At 34.6% G+C, this 17883-nt stretch overlaps 2 protein-coding genes across 10 annotated transcripts in view; both read right to left on the reverse strand.

The window, feature by feature from the left end:
• The window catches only part of LOC119075291 (embryonic polarity protein dorsal), a 30157-nt gene extending 21777 nt beyond the window's left edge, over window positions 1–8380 (reverse strand). For 2 of the 9 annotated variants that reach the window (XM_037181690.1, XM_037181692.1), the window contains exon 1: window positions 5254–5382. In XM_037181690.1, coding sequence (XP_037037585.1) covers window positions 5254–5278 — 25 coding nt within the window. In that variant the 5' untranslated portion in view covers window positions 5279–5382. The other 7 variants (XM_037181693.1, XM_037181694.1, XM_037181702.1 and 4 more) reach the window with 7 other exon arrangements.
• Window positions 8381–13315: 4935 nt separating this feature from the next.
• LOC119075293 (PI-PLC X domain-containing protein 2) lies at window positions 13316–15361 on the reverse strand. The gene is given in 7 exon segments (XM_037181705.1): window positions 13316–13930; window positions 14004–14138; window positions 14140–14352; window positions 14418–14583; window positions 14646–14746; window positions 14822–15085; window positions 15194–15361. Coding segments are annotated over 6 exon segments (852 nt in total). The 5' UTR covers window positions 14851–15085; window positions 15194–15361; the 3' UTR covers window positions 13316–13722.
• Between the last annotated feature and the right edge of the window lie 2522 nt (window positions 15362–17883).

Raw genomic sequence — 17883 nt, forward strand, 5'->3', positions numbered from 1 at the left:
ATCTGTGTCTCTTCTGAAATTCATAGTCGGATTCGTCAAAATTTGTAATGAGTCCAGAACTCTACGTTTCGTGCAGTTGCGTTCAATATTTAAAATCTGCATTTTGTCCGTGTCTGGCACATGACCAGCTTCATAGAAGTGATGCACCAGAGCTGTCGTGTTGTTCAAATCGCCAGTTTGATTAAACGTTTTGATGTCATCCACATGTTGACCCAATCTCAGCCTCGCTTTGTGACTCGTGTTACCAACATATTCCAGATCACAAGTGGCTCTTCGGCCATCACCTAGGCACGGAATGCTATACACCACTTCGTATTGATCAACTGTTGCAGTTTTTTGTTTTAGTTTAGAAAATATGGAACGGTTCGTGACAATCGGCTTATAGCCCAGTTTAAAATCATCGACACCTTTGCATAATATGTTGCTTATGTTGATCGAGCAACGTTCGCCGAATTGCATGCCTTTGTAATGGACCGGGTTTTGAGCTGGATCTTGAGTTCGATCGTGAGCTGGACTTTTTGCTGGTCTGTTTTTCAATATCCAGTACCTTCTGATTCTACGACTGATTAACATTAACATTAACATTAACATCCGACTATGAATTTCAGAAGAGACACAGATAATATCAGTGCAGTGTATAAAAGTTTGATTCCATCTGTAGAAGTGCCATCCACTTGATAAGAGAGCTTTCGTTTTTGTTTATGTTTTGGCCAGTCATCTAGCTTTTGTTTATAAGTGTCAGAGTAGTAAATGTTCTTGTAAGTTTTGACCTGTAAATTTGTAAATAAGCATCTCGCTCAGTTTCTTAAGAATGGTTGTTTTGTATGTTTTAGATAATAAAGACTGATGATGCAGCAATAAGCTGCGAAACGTCTCGCAATAAATTTGTTTACGTTTGACATGACCGATAAATCGAGCAAAGATCACAACTTAATAAAAAATTTTGAAATGTGTTGTTGATAATGTAAGCTATTGTACACAAAACAAGCAATAACCAACATTTAAATATCTAAATTTAAGTATTATCTATCAACAATCACTTGGCTCTGAAATCTAGATTATCAGACATTTTCTTTGTGCCACTCTTGTATAGCTAACATGGTATTTAAATTTTTCAATTAAAACTCGTTCATTCTAAAAAATAAATTTCACTGTTTCCTAAGAGTTTGAAAAGTTATTGATACTCCCAATCAATTAAGTTTTTCCAGTCTATGATATTTTAGCACAAAACTTACAAACTAGCGAATTCAGATTTTGCGCCAAAATATCATAGACTGGAAAGACTGACTCTGGGAACAGACTGAGAAGCACTGACTCTGGGAACATCGATTAAATTTAAAATTATTTAAAAACAAATTAAATTGTGTTTTCTAAAGATTAACACACCATAATTCGCTTTAGCAGCATGAAGTTTTTATTTTACAGATTAAAACAGTTTTTGAATACCTCATTTTTATTGAAATTCACAGATTCAGTGTAGTTATCGGTTATTATTCGAACATACTCCATAAATCGTGAATAGGTTAGATTTAAATTGACTAGTTACAAATATTTGGTAAAAGTATAGCTACAAAATGAAGAGGGCTGGTTTAAGAAGCTACGTCTCCAAATCACCTATTGTTGCAAACTCTTCCCGTTTCAGTTGCAGCCATTTTGAATTTTAAAATATGGTAAAATAAAGCAGGAAGGCTTTCATTGCTTTAATAAAGGAAGTACATCTCTAGACAACCTAAATTCTTAGATATTTTCCACTTCTGGCTTTATGGTTTCTGATTTAATTTAAGAAAGCTTCCGCATATACGGGAACATGAACGACATTGGTCCAGCACGTAGCTTGGCAACAGAATTCTTCATAGTTATGTAGTCATTCTTGCGAGACATGTTCGGTACATATTGCTTAAGTTCCGAGGAAAGATTTACCTATTCAGTAATAAGAATTAATTGATCCAAGCATCAAGCTTTTCAACTTTCATCGTTATACGGCAGTCTAATTAGAGAACAGCTTTATTATTTGAAACCAAAAGGTTGTTGGACTTGTGGAAAGAAATATTTGATTTTATACGATATATTTTCCTGGTTTTCCTGTACCATGTTGAATAATATTTGATCAACTAATAACCTTTCTAGCAAACAAACTAGGAAAATCAGGGTGATAACACTGTACAGTGTATGCTGTCATAGAAAATTTTACTCTTTTAAAAATAAATTAAATGAATTACCAAAAAAAAAATTAACAAAAATTAAACAAATTTAATGATTTTTATCAAGTTGAATTTTCACACAATTTGTAATGAAAATGTTTAACAAAGTTGGTGTCACCCACCTTCGTAGGTGTCTTAACCTGTTCTTTCAGAACCTTGAATAATACGTCTCCTGTCACCGTTTCTATGTTCGAAAATGAATAATTTGTGATTGTGATGTCTTTCTTTTGTGTCTCCGTCATTTGGTGTGCAAAAATGAAACAAAGTTAAAAATTGGTATTTTTCGTGTGATGTCGATATTGCCTTAAAAAAAACGCGGCACGGCAACTCCATTACAACAAATTCAGTGTCTGGTTTGTCAAAATAAGGTGGTATTTTGAATGCGTCAAAACGAAGTTTGGTTGCTAGTGAGGCGTATTGGATCAACTCGACTCAACTATAAGTTGTGCGACATTTCACCCCGGGTTTGCAAGGGTAGTTTTCACCAGGTGCACCTTATTTCCGTCGAGTGGCCATAAAAACTCGTTAGAGTGGAGCCGGACAAGCCGCCAGGGACAGTTTTTTCGGATGGCTAGGGCTTCGCCGGACCAATATCGAGACATTGGAAATTCACTTATCGAGTCGAATTAGTAATTTTCATGTGGAAAGCAAAATATTGCACCTAGTGAAAACTTGTGACTATTGCTACAAAAATCGACTTTGTGTAACACTGCGCACGGCTCAACATATTACACACAAAAAGCGTCATTTCCACATGCAATGTACTAGTGCTATGATAGCAAAGCAAGCTATACTGTTTTTAGAATGTCGACATTCATTTATTAATTCTAGTGTTACGACTACTTTCTTGTATTAAAACAGGAAATAATTTATCATATTGTAATATTGCTCTTAAAACAATGCATACAAAACAAAAATATGAACAATAAATATATTTTTACAAATACCTATATTATCCTGATCCATCATGGTGTTTTAAAGTCTTTGCGAAGAAAATGTTATTTCATCGGCAAGTTAGTGTACAAAATGTCGTAATACACTCGTGTGTGTTATAACTGGTTTAACAACTTCTGTTACTATATCCGAAGTCAAAGTAAATAGTCTAATATTTAAATAAACGATCAGATCTCACTCAATTTAAATTGTTTGTATATACTTTTAGAATATGAAAATCGCTCATTTTAAAAACGATTTTTGGGATTTTTTTTTTCTTAGACCGCCACCAAAAACACAAAACAAAAACAGAGATGTACAACGGTAAATGAATTTATGGTCTTATAATTGCATTATAGTTTCATTTTTTGTGACAACAATGTAACTTTTCGTATTTAGTTTCCTGACGTTCAATCTGCAAAAAATATTAAACTTCTTTAAGTAAATTATTCGCAAACTAAAGTCATTTGTTTTTTGGCGCAGATTAAACAAAATGCAAGGATGCAATAGAGTCCGTTAACACAATTGTGGTCCGCAGCCTCAACTGTGAAAACTGTGCTAATTTCATATAGGTTGTTCCAGTTCGTTATAACACAACTGTGGTCCGCAGCATCAACTGTTCGAGAACTGTGATAACTTCATATTAAAACAATTTGTGCACACAGCCTTAGCTGTGCGGGAACTGTTCGAACTGGAACCCTCCATTTTCAAAAAGCAGATCTTTTAATTTTGCAAAATGTTCGTGTTGCTTATGTTTATACTTTGTTTTGTTTAATGACTTTTCTGACAACGCACACATTCTATACATTTCAGGGAAATTCAACATTCTTCACTTCTGGGTCCCACTTTTGTACGAAAAATGACATCTACCAAAAATTGAAAATAGGGACACTGGTAGGAAACAACACGGTTTTGGAAAATCAGAAACGTCTCCACGTCATGGTGACAGTTCAAAAGACGGTATAGAAGGGCGGTATTTCGATTAACAACAACGCCATCCACGACTTTCAGCTTACTTTTATATCAGCGAAAATTGGTATTTTACAGAGCCATAGGGTCATGTAGAGTCGTGTTTTACATCTAATATGGGCAGACGACAATATAACATTAAATTCAACTGTGGATAAAATATCCCAACGAACTATAATCTCGCTATTTTTTACATGCTCCAAATGTAAATTTACACGAGCTTTCAAACATCCGCTTTCCGTCCATAATGACATTTTGTAAATGTATAGATCGCGTAATGTTAATGTAACCAAATTCGTGGCGTGACGTCAATAAAAGTATAAATCTCTCCTTCATTACGTCACATTAAATATTCGCCTCGCGAACTGAAAGTGTTCGTGATCTTTTCTTGAAATTCCCTGAGTCATGAGTCATAAATGCACGTTTGGTGAATTTTTGCTTCTCATTAATTGAGAAACGAAAAACACTCACTTTTAATGTGAGACTGATCAATTATTTTGTAGAGGTACTCTAGTCGACAGAACGTTGTGTCCAAGCAACTAATATCAAATGATATTGAATGGTTTGTAATCAGATAAAAGTACTTCTAACAGATTTTTTCCGATTGAATAGCAATTTGCAGTGATTTATAGAGAGTTTCTATATCAAACATTAAACATAAATTAGAATGCAAGCAACTGCGACGATTACAGGTACATCTGCATTTTGTACACATTCGTGTAGAATAAATAGTCGAGAGACAAGATGCGTATGAAAGAAATATTAGATCATAATGTGTGGATGTACGGTAATGTGTACACGTCGTATACTAAAGCAGAAAATGTTTTTTTTTTCTCAAAAGATATGTGGTCAATGCGTACGTGTTATTCGTCATTATCGTAGATAAGGACATTCACAGAGAATGAAGATAAATTTGTCGTGGTCGATATAAATTGATAAGTAATTAATAGAACATTACCACTAACCGTGGTTTTTACGAGTTGTGCATGAGAAGCGCAAGTTGAAAGTCATGCTTTACCAAGGTATGGGTCAATTTTCAGAAATAATCAAAAACGTTGTGTGCAATTCGGAACTTATTTCGATAAGTAAACGCAACACAGTATAAACATCAACGTATTGTATCTATAATGCTATCAAATGTTCAACTCACTTTGAAATTTTGTTGGCTTAACCATTAACTAAATTTTGTGAAAGTAAGACGATCAATGAAGCATTCGAACAAATAATCATTAATTACAACAAGATAGTTGAACCAACCATTTTTCTCTAAATCAATTGACATTCGAAACTAATTATAATTTCTCCACAAAAATGTGTAAAATAATTTAAAATTTGTTAAAATCACATTACTTGAATATTTTCTTGAAATTATTCGACGAATCACAAAACAAAAACTTCGATCTTTGCGAACTCATTCAAATATTATATTTCATACACTGAGCGTATCAGTATGCAGTTGAGACTAAAAACACATACCTCGAACGAAACTGATTCTATATATTTTCTCTGCTAAAGTTGTTGAGAAAACTGGTCGGATGTATTTAACATTCAGTTTAGTGCTGTCGTTGATTAGTTCTGAGTGTTCAATTCCAGAGTATGTGTAAATTCGAAAACGTGTAACAAGAAAAATATCTATGTTTGGTGTATGTATAGTACCATACACATAGCTATATGAAAACAAAACAATTTCGCTATCTATGCATTAATACACATGTTATTACAATACACACAGTCACAAAATCCGAAAATAATCACTTTTGATATGATGTGAGGATGAGGTTAATTCATTTTTATTTTTGTATTTATTTTTGGATTGACTTTTGTCCTCTTTTTCCTTCAGTAATTAATTTTTATTCACTGAAAACTGTATTACCATTAAAATGTTTAGGCTGTTAAAAACGTATTTAAATGAACTGAACACGTTTAACACGACTGTAATACCAATAACTACAAATGCATGTAGGAATCGACCCTCTTCATTTATCAGTGTGTAAATAATTATTTGATTTTAAATTATTTAATTGATTTTATGAGGTGGATTGGTATGTGTAATATGTATTTACTGAGTGAATATATATTATTTTACGCTTTACTTATTACAGGTGTATATTTTGGAAGAAACCTTCGGAGAATATTGTCGGTCAATCAAGCGGGCGATGTTTTATCAAAACGATATTTATTTGATTCGTAATTGTAGGAGCGTTCACCACTTTTTTTTTTACATTTTAAAGCGTGTCAAAAATTACGTTATAAGTCAATTTGAGTTTTGGATTAATAAAGAGACCTTGGTTGAATTATCAAAATTTTGTTTTTTGAATTACTTCCTCACAAGAATGTTTCTACGGATTTATATTTTCGATATTCGTTATTCGTTACATTTATATTAGTCACGGTGATAGTCCAGTGAGCGTTCTTCTGCACATAATATGCATTTAATGTGTCCATTCATAAATTACACTTTATTAGATGGGGTGTCTGGCAGAAGCTCTAATTCGCTTCGCTCGTACGGAAAACTTGGGTTTAGTGCTGAAAAAATCAACATTACAATATTTGTAACACAACATGCTTTTATAATATTGATCGGAAGTGTATCCAGTGTATGTAATGTTTTAAATTTTGATTTGTTACAGGGGCTTTAGGCATGAATTTGCTGGTCCACTCATACAAAACAAAACTGCTCATGTGGCTTTATACATTTTAACAAAAAGCACGCACGTGCGTATGAGGTTCTCATCCGCATTAACACTTTTGTTTGTTTTGGTGGACCAGTTGAAAAACTGCTGCAGCAAATTGGTCTATACATTTCACTGACGTCCCCTGTATCTTTAATAGTTGCGTAAATTGTATGTATTTAGAAACTAATAAACTGTAACCTGGAAAATATTTGCACAGTACAATATGGTAGACGAAAAATACGGTTCAATTCAAAGTATTTATGCAAAAAGAATGTATATTGCAAATTCGCAAAATCACACAGGACCCGGCTAATCAGGACCACACATGTCGAATTTGTATTTGGAAATTATATTTAATAATTAGGTAATTTTGATACAAAGTAACACAGATGTAACACTATTAATGTTACGAAAATGTGGTAAATGAGTAATCTCAAAGTTGGGTCCCGTATTTTTTTTATGATACGCTTCTCTTTAAGATTACAAACCGCTATATGTCACATGTGACTCACAAACATTTTAATAACAATAATTCGATTGGATTTGTAATTTAATATTGGAATGTTGGAAAATTCCTCAAATTTCCCCATTCCACTACTCTAAATTAAAATCGTCTTAAAAAAAAAGTAAAATGTGCAGCATTGAAATGTACATAATGCTGTTAGAACAACTTCATTCAAGAAAAAAAAACCCAATCGACCAACCAAATCTTATTTTTGGCAAGTCATTTATTGGCCTCATAAGTAACTATGACCAAATAAACTCGTCAATAAACCAGATCTTGATATATTTTTTTTAAATCTTGATTAGTTACTGTTCAGCACAATTTTTTATCTTACTTTTTTATTGACAAATTCAGTGAATTAATTAAGCGATTTGTACTTTAAGGTGATTTTATTTCTCATACACAAATTGATGTACAAAACACTTTAAACAGAGAAACAAAAACACAACTTATCAGTCATCTTTTAACTTAAAGGTTTACGAAATCCAATCCACCGCAATTTATCAATTCTAACGAAATTTGTATATTTCTCTAATACACATATTTTGTGCCTTATTCAATAGAAACAAACAAACAAAACTATTTAAAATTCAATTATTGTAATCCGTACGCACAGGTAAATATAATAAATTTTTAACGGTCAAACATTTTCTTTACGCACCATTCAGAATTTAAATAAAAAACTGTTCTATCGAAGCTTTTCTTCTATGCGGACAAAATCGTGTCAACTTTAACCGATGATTAAAAGCTTTCTGCTGTGATCGTCTATAACGAACAGATAGAAACGAGGCACTAGCAAGAAAATTATTTGAGGTTTTTTCGCGCATATTTTTTGTGAGAAAATTAAAATACCTACAGTCAACCATGTATATGAATTGTTATTGGACAGTGGTGTAGTATTTTCGTAGTATTGTCGATTTATGTATAATATCTACATTAATAAACATTTTACTGTACCGGTTACGTTGTAATACAGTCTTTACCCAAATCCATTATGCTTTAGAGTCAATCAAAGAACGCAAGTAGTATGTGGATTATCGATCAAAATTATTGAAATAGTTCTGTTGAATTCCCGTGTATACGTTTGAACAACACGAACCAACTACACCTTTGACAATTACACAGCACATTGCTTTCTGAAAAATCCCCGAAAATCTAATTGGCGATTGGTCACATGTAGCGTCACACAGGTTTGGCAGTGTGGTTGTTCGTTCATATATAATATAATTACATATTTATAGATTGTAGAATTTATTTTATACACTTTGATGAGTATAATGGACTGAAATTTAAAGTTCTCAATAGCACATACATATATCGTGGACAATCTAATCTTTAAATTTTCGTATATTATACCATGAGTATACCAAAGTTGCAAATTTGTTGAAATGGCACCATATTCGATTTACATATGGTTTTCAGCACTAATTGTAATTTGTAGTTCGGACGTTTATGTATTATCTTATTATATGAGAACTGTCAGCTTCGTAGGTCGAGTGTGACAATACACATCAAGTAATAATATGCCTAAAGTACTTTACGTGTTACGGCATGTTTCATTTTCATTTACATTGCCTAATCACGTAAAGCATTGTACTTACGAGGTTCCAAGTTGTTATTTGACAAGTTGGAACCTCGGAAGTAATATACTATTACACATTTCCTCCAGTGGTATAATGTCAGGTCGCTTGTGTCAATCCGCTTGCTTACGTTTTTCGAACTTTTCAGTTATCGGACATTGACCTGGTATTGACCTCTGCTTCTCCCTTGGATCAAAAAAAGTCACACATAAACTCTTCAACTTTGTATCCCTAGCTACATAATAGTATCTTCGTACCACGGCAGGAAATTACGATTTTTTCAGCACCAATTCTAAGTTAGGACGTGTGCTGAAAAAATCCATTTCTTGTCGAGTTTTCGTGTAAATTAAAGTTGATCCGAGGTGAAGCCGAGTTATGTAATGGATTTTATATGCTGAGGGCTTTGAAAGAAGTGCTTGAAACATGAAAAGTAGAGTTTTCGATGCATGTAGCATCTAAAAACTTTTTTTTAGTCTGTGACATAAATAACTAACTATTCTCAACTCAGTAACGAAAAATAGATTTTTCGTTGGGAAATCAAAATGAAAACAATTGCGTAATGTTAGTTAGGGGCCATTCAAATAGTGCGAACGCACTTAAGGGGGGAGGGGGGTCTGAAATTGGAACTTTTTATATGGAAAATCGCGTGCGAAACGGGGGGGAGGGGGTCAAAAAATGACCGCACACTGCGTGCGCACTTTATGAATGGCCCCTTACCTTTCCAGTGGCAATGATAATAATTTGTGTGAGCTGCTACCGATGTGATTGAAACTACTGACGTGTTTTCACTAAGCTTGTTGAAAATAAAAGTTGAGTAATTTTTGTCCCGATGATCGAAAGAACTGGCTGGGTCAATCTTGAACATACGACCAATACAACAGAATAATATACATCATCCATTCCCAACTCCCCATCACCGCTATAGCCATCATAATGGCTACGATTCGCTATGTTGCTGTCAGCTAATGCACAATTTTTTCTTAGATTCAATTTTGCGTCGTAGAGTTCCTTAATTTTAGAAATCACTGTTGATCTCTTGGTCTATCCTTTTCTTAACTTTCATCAGGTTAGATGCTTCGATGCTGGTTCCTCGATTTTTCAATGAATCCGGATTAACCAAAGTGCCACCAAAATATCTATTTAATTTAGAACCACTTAAAAATCAATATCAAAACCATTTTAAATTAACATATTCCATCAAACGTTCAATAAAATGAATCAACACAACAACTTAGTATTATGAAAGGTGATTCACTACCCCAACCAAAAGACTTTTCGAAGAAAATATTTACATTGATGCATGTTATATACGTGTATGGTTAGTGCGTGTTTGTATGCTACTATCGTATCGGAAAATCCATTCCCCCACAAAGTTCACCCGAAAATTACTCTCAATGTCAAACCCTTTCCAACGCATTTTTTAAGCTTCAGTTACTCTGTTATATACAGCAATATAATGCTTTCATCGGAGAGTGTTCAAAAACATAACAATTTCTTTTAACTGTGCGAAAGTTTCCTCATCTGTTTCAACTTAAAACGAATTTCAAATTAACGGCCAGTTAATTTTTATTTGGATCTGAAATTCAAATGTGAGTGGACCACTGGCGTTAAAAAAATATGTTTTTCTTCCTTAATACAAAATATATCACTTTTTGAACGTTGTCTTCACTCGACAATAAACTGGTCTTCGCGCAGGCGTCGCCTTCGATTGGGTTATATTTTCGTTTCATTCAAAAATTCAAGAAAAAAAAAGAAAATCGTGGAAGCAATTTCAACGAATTTTCTTGGAAACGGTGCGTGAATCAGACTAGCACAACATTACAACACTTGCTGACATGGGGAGTTTATTATGATAGGTATGGGGTTCGCCGTAGTTTGCTTGTATGTTCAATTTCAACTAAAGAAGTATAGTATTTTGATTTGAAAGTAGATTGTGCGGTTAATTTTGTAGGTCATTGTTATATCGGTTCGATATCGTCAGATTGAGAAAGAAATTAGATTTGAGATGAAACATTTAGAAATTTTCTAAGTTCTAGTATAGTTTATGGGCGACCTGTGCCAAAGTGAGGTCCGGAGCATGTTAGGGGCCATTCACAAATTACGCACGCGGTTGACGGTTAATTTTTGACCGCCCCCCGTTTCGCACGCGTTTTTCATATAAAAATGTCTGATTTCTGACCCCCTCCCCCTTGGGTGAGTGCATAATTTGTGAATGGCCCCTTAAAGTGTTTTTCGGTTGAGTTTATTACCACGATGAAGAAAAGTTAGGGTTCTAGGCTGAGACCCTGGACAATTTTTTTCACACTTTTCACTGAATATCAGTAGAACCAGAAAAGATAAAAATTTAGTTTCTTCGGCAAAAAAGTAGAGTTTTGAATTCTGAACAACGTTACCAAATACAAAAAGTTTGTGGAAAATACAGGGTGGGCCGAATCAATAAAGTCAAAATTTTGAGTTTTTGAAGAAAATGATCCATTTTTAGATGTCCACCAGAAAATTAGTAAGTCTACGAAAGAAAGTAGAAAAAAACAAGAAGGAATTTGAAGCTGCACAATAAATTCGTTACAAATTGAATTGAGTCTGCTTGCATACATTTATCATAACTCCGGCACCCTTGTTGAAGCAACAAACTTTGATGCTGTTTTCCCCGCCATTTCTAATCCAATTTTCCAAAAAAAATGAGGTGTCATTCGAAAGCTACATTCGAGCACTTCTAATGATGGCCAGCTTGGACCATCCCGGACAGTCGTTTTTGCCAGTTACTGGGGACAGGTGTTCAACCGATACTTCTGAGTGGTGGATAAACGTAAATTTTGTTCGAACCTTGGTTTTTTAAAACAAACTGCTTTTTGTTTTTTTGTTTCTTTAGCTTTTAAACAAAAAAAACATGTAGATTCTTTGTGTTCTGTTTTTTGGTTTTTATTTGGCTTTTTTATTTTTCTTTCTGTTTTTTGTTCTTTTCGACTTATTTTTTAATTTTTATAGTGTCCTAGAACTCGAACTCTTTCTAGACTTGATTACCAAAAGGAAGGTAATATTTGGTCACTTCATAAACAAAATCCGTTTTTTTTCATTCTGTTCTAAAACCAGTAAATGGTAAGGTGACATATGTGGTAACGTCGGACTTTTCAGACAATTGACAATTGATAATATTTTTAGAAAAAGTTAAATATATTTATTGCATTGAGGTGAATATATTATTCACGGCGATTCTGCAGAGTATTTTTAAGAAGTTAAACTGGAGTAAAATGGGAATAAAGATAAATGGAGAGTACCTGAGCAATTCTCGTAGGTAATGAGCAGCAATTGTAAATTAAAGATTGGTATCGGAATTGCTCAAGTTTCATTTAATGGTCACCAAATATTTCGACTGTAGTTCACAGTCATTATCAATGGTTGTTGACTGGAATTTAAAAAAAAAAATTTTTAGTTACAAAAGTTAGCCTAAACTTACATAAACATCATCATCATACCATATCATATCATATCAATTATGGCGGTTGATTAAAAACAATAATCTATGAATCTTTCAATTGCATACATCTTGAATTATCGTACTAATTACAACGGGTTCAACATTTCAACTAAGCATGGACACACACTAAAATAACTTATGAGACTTGTACTTCAGTCAAACTAATTATCACAGGCAGGCGTTACGTCGGGTATCATCACTGCTTATCGGTACATGCAATACGTGGTTGTAGACATTCGAGAGGTATTCCTGAGCAATCTCCGCTTCGCTGATGACATTGTACCGATAGCAGCGAATCTAGGTCAGGCTCAGCTTATGCTACAACAGTTAAGTGAAGAGGCAAGCAAAGTTGGCCTCAAGATGAACTTATCGAAAACAAAAGTCATGACCAACATCGGGGACGATAGAGAAATCAAAATTGGTGACACTGTCATTGAACGAGTCGACAGCTATCTAGGACACAAACTGAAGTTAGGTCTGGACAACCAAACTGCAGAAATAAGACGTAGGATTGGTCTTGCATGGGGCAGCGTTCGGAAAACTCAGACTAATTTTCAAAAGCAAAATGAATAATAGTCTGAAACGAAAAGTTTTCGACACTTGTGTCCTTCCAGTGCTCACTTATGGAGCGGAAACGTTAACTTTAACGAAAGCATCCGAAGATAAATTGAGAGTGACACAAAGAGCCATGGAACGGAGTATGCTTGGAATAACACTCAGAGACAGAATGACGAATCAATGGATTCGACAACAAACCAGGGTCGTTGATGTCATGGAAAGAATAGCATCTCTGAAATGGAGCTGGGCGGGACATATTGCAAGAAGGACAGACGAACGTTGGACCAAAAAGATCATGAACTGGCGACCATATAAGAGACGAGCTATAGGTAGACCACCAGAGAGATGGACAAACGGAATTAAGAATATTGCAGGTACAAACTGGCAGCAAATGGCAATGGATCGTACGAAATGGAAAGAAGTTGGAGAGGCCTACATCCAGCAGTGGATAGAAACAGGCTAAAAAAGAAGAAAGAAGAAGAATATATCAACATTAAACACTGTTTTTCAGAGTATTATACCGAACATTAATTCTGACACAGTTGGCGATATGCCTGATGTCAATATTATTTACCTAGAGTTCATAAGCCTACATTATTTCTATAAGTTGGTCGTTTCCGCCAATACAATAATAGTATATTATGATAGTGGAGAATACTGCACGCATAATATTCTCTTTTATATTACATACACAGACACTCGTGGCAATCGTGTTTTGTGTAATATGCACGAGTGTATAACGCTGGCAATATTCCGCGGTATCATAATAAACTAATATTGATGATTACAATTTTTTTACATCCATTATTAAATCACAAGAGAAACATTAAATTGCCGAAATCAACAACTGTTCATTAAGACCTACCACAATTTTGCAAAATTCATTATTATTTAGATCAACAAAATCTGCTATAAAAACGTTCGAAGTTGGTTTTTCGTCCCGTTCAAATTTTCCTGGTTTCTGCGTTTTAATCCAAGCAAATAAACCTTTGCGAACTTTTTCTGCACATGCACGACGAAGAGACATAAAAAATCTGGATGGCAAAAAATAAGTAAGCACAGATTGCAGTCAATTATAACTGGTTTTAACTAGTAAAAAGACATTACCTTGGTACTATGAAGTCAACTGGAGGTGTCACAACACATTGAGTTACAAATCCACACTCTGGCGATCGATTTTCCAAAGAAGTTTCCAGGTATTTTTGTAGTTTAGATATTTTAATTTGATTTGGCCACGGAGTTGAAACTTGTAATCAGTTGCTTCTCCAAAATGTCAAAATCATTGTCGGAAAAATTGTAAAAATGTTGACAATCTAGTACAACAAATTCACCACGGTGACTCTCAAGGAATTGTTGGATTTCTGCTAATGGCTTATTTATTTCCTCACAATACAAACCATGAACAAAATAAAAAAAATTGTCTTTACTATTGAGACAGATTCGTAGATCAAAATATCTGAAAAGAAAAGACAGTGAAAAAGGTATGATTCTGACAGGTGCAGCAATTAGCCAGTGTTTTACCTGATTCCACAATTTAATTGCTGGGTTGTGGTTAATTTTTGTGTCATAGCCCACCGTCTAACTACACACGGTATTACTTTGTATAATCTATCAATTATAGGTGTGGCATCAGGAGCAACAGATGGCCTTCCTTTGGAAATACCGTAGGACATTGAGTCATGACTTCCTGAAGAATGAACGTCTTCAATATCGATTCCGTTGAACATGTAAGAATTTTGTTTTAATTACCTGGTATCGCTAAATATTTTATTGGTGTTGATCTAACCCCTTCGGGCAGTTTTGTCATCCAATTCTCCAGATCGTCGACGAAATTTGCCATTGTTGATATTCTGAAATAGAGTATTACAGAAATTTTAATAAAAACTGTCCAAAACTGTAACAAAGTCACGACCAAGGCCTCACACAGTTCAATCTGTCCATTAGTCAATCCCATGTCACAATTAAGGGTCAGCCCCTAATATTTTGGTTTAATTGACAACGGAAAGCCCTTGAAACTATAGACAGTGAGATGAGAAAGACATATTTGCAAATATAATCGTTGTTTAGATGCACTGCCAACTGCCGCTGTATTCTAATGATGACCCACTCCAATTTGATTCGAACGAACTCCCGTTACTGTCGTTACTGTCAAAAGTGTTGATTGTTTGTTTGATTTTCTTTGTGAATATCTTGAGCATGTCGGAATGAGGATTAGAAAATAATTGATCATTGCAATGTCGAATGATTTTTCAGATTATGTATGATACAAGTGATGTCATTAGATTCTTTTACTCAACTGTATTTATATGATATATCAAATTATGGCACCTGTGTTTTCATTTATACTATCGAAACAATAAAACATTTATTTAAAAAAATAGAAAAACATTGTTTACTGTTTTCATTTACCTTCCAATTTAAAAATCAACAAAGAAAACAGATTCTGTATATGAAGACGTGTTTGTGCATTTTTTGACTTTCCAATTGTCAATACTCAGACCTGCGCAAACAACGACGAATATGCAGGTCTAGTAGTTTTTCTGTCATGAACCGACTACTTTAGATTTTTCAGTTATATCGCTTAACTATGCAGACCACCTTTGCATTTCACCCTTTGTAGCAAATCGCTAATACATAAAGCGATCAACGTCAAAACATCTACAAACATCTACAAAAAAAATTCTATTATTTACTGCTCTAACAGAGATGATAGACAAGACAAAGGCGTATGCTGTTGGGGGAGGTAACGTTAATTACCATTATATTTAAACTAATTTTTATTTACACTATTTGGAGGAGACGTGAAAGTAAAGTGGACGATTGGATTGAAATCTAATTTTGATTCGTATGGGACTGTTATAGTCTCCTCTATTATTTTGGCCATATTTAGAATAACGTTCACTTTTTCTTACTGTCACAATAAGTGCCAGACGTTTTGAATGTTTTATCCTTTGTGAAAAAAAACGTCTCCGTTTTGTCTTTGTACGTGGCGGATGTGCAGAACTAGTGGCTGAACAAATAAACGGAGAATATATTTCACTGCTTCTTTATATAAGAATTGGACGATTTAACACTGCACATGATCATAGGCAAATGCTTTTGCTTTGCACTTACCGTTATCATTTTTTTTACATTCATATGATAATTTGTAGCTTTTTCGTTTCTTGTCTAAATCTTCCATTTCGATTCGATGGATTGCGGCTTCTATCGAGGGGCTAACAACTATTTTTTCCATCTAATTTTTTTTTCTTGATTTTTCTGATTTTTTCTTGATTATTTTGATTTCTTCTTGATTTTTTGTGATTTTTCTAGATTTTTTGTAATTTTTCTAGATTTTTTGTGATTTTTCTAGATTTTTTGTGATTTTTCTAGATTTTTTGTCGGCTTCTCGGTCAATTTTCATTTTCAAAAATTCGATTTTTTTTATAATGTCTCATTTAGTGGCCTTTGGGTGAACGCTAAGGCTCGCTCCAACATCATTCACACCATTGCATGTACCAACTTCGAATTGATTTTGTACCGTTTCCGCAGAATTCACATTATTTCGCAGAACCATTTAGTAGCTATATGTTTTTGTTTCTTTAGGAAGCCCACTTTCTCGTGAGTCCCTAAACATAGTCTTTTTCCATTGAGCTCATTTTTACCTCGAAGGACCATAAATATCTGGCTCGAAGGACGATTGTTGAGTTGTTAACTCGTTGAGTTGTAGTTTCAAACTTCTTCTTCTTCTTTTTCAGCCTGTTTCTATCCACTGCTGGATGTAGGCCTCTCCAACTTCTTTCCATTTCGTACGATCCATTGCCATTTGCTGCCAGTTTGTACCTGCAATATTCTTAATTCCGTTTGTCCATCTCTCTGGTGGTCTACCTATAGCTCGTCTTTTATATGGTCGCCAGTTCATGATCTTTTTGGTCCAACGTTCGTCTGTCCTTCTTGCAATATGTCCCGCCCAGCTCCATTTCAGAGATGCTATTCTTTCCATGACATCAACGACCCTGGTTTGTTGTCGAATCCATTGATTCGTCATTCTGTCTCTGAGTGTTATTCCGAGCATACTCCGTTCCATGGCTCTTTGTGTCACTCTCAATTTATCTTCGGATGCTTTTGTTAAAGTTAACGTTTCCGCTCCATAAGTGAGCACTGGAAGGACACAAGTGTCGAAAACTTTGCGTTTCAGACTATTATTCATTTTGCTTTTGAAAATTAGTCTGAGTTTTCCGAACGCTGCCCATGCAAGACCAATCCTACGTCTTATTTCTGCAGTTTGGTTGTCCAGACCTAACTTCAGTTTATGTCCTAGATATACATAGCTGTCGACTCGTTCAATGACAGTGTCACCAATTTTGATTTCTCTATCGTCCCCGATGTTGGTCATGACTTTTGTTTTCGATAAGTTCATCTTGAGGCCAACTTTGCTCGCCTCTTCACTTAACTGTTGTAGCATAAGCTGAGCCTGACCTAGATTCGCTGCTATCGGTACAATGTCATCAGCGAAGCGGAGATTGCTCAGGTACTCTCCATTTATCTTTATTCCCATTTTACTCCAGTTTAACTTCCTAAAAATACTCTGCAGAATCGCCGTGAATAATTTCGGTGAAATGGTGTCACCCTGCCTTACACCTCGGCCAATTCTGAATTTCTCCGTGCTCTTATGAAGTTTTATACATGAAGTAGCATTTTTGTACACATATCGAATTGTGTTGGAGTACCTTGAGTCTACTCTACATTCGTCTAATGCGTCCAATATCGACCATGTTTCCACTGAATCGAAAGCTTTTTCGAAGTCTATGAATAGCAAGACTATGTCGATGTTGTATTCACGACACTTCTCAATAAGCGTTCTCATCACCTGCAAATGGTCGTTTGTGCTGAAACCAGATCTGAAAGCAGCTTGTTCAACAGGTTGGTAGAAGTCGAACTTGTTAGTGTTCCTCTTCGTAATGATTTTCATAAACAACTTGTAGAGTGTTGACAATAGGCTTATGGG

The sequence above is a fragment of the Bradysia coprophila genome, unplaced genomic scaffold (genome assembly GCF_014529535.1).
Source record: "Bradysia coprophila strain Holo2 unplaced genomic scaffold, BU_Bcop_v1 contig_197, whole genome shotgun sequence".
Lineage (NCBI taxonomy): Eukaryota > Metazoa > Arthropoda > Insecta > Diptera > Sciaridae > Bradysia > Bradysia coprophila.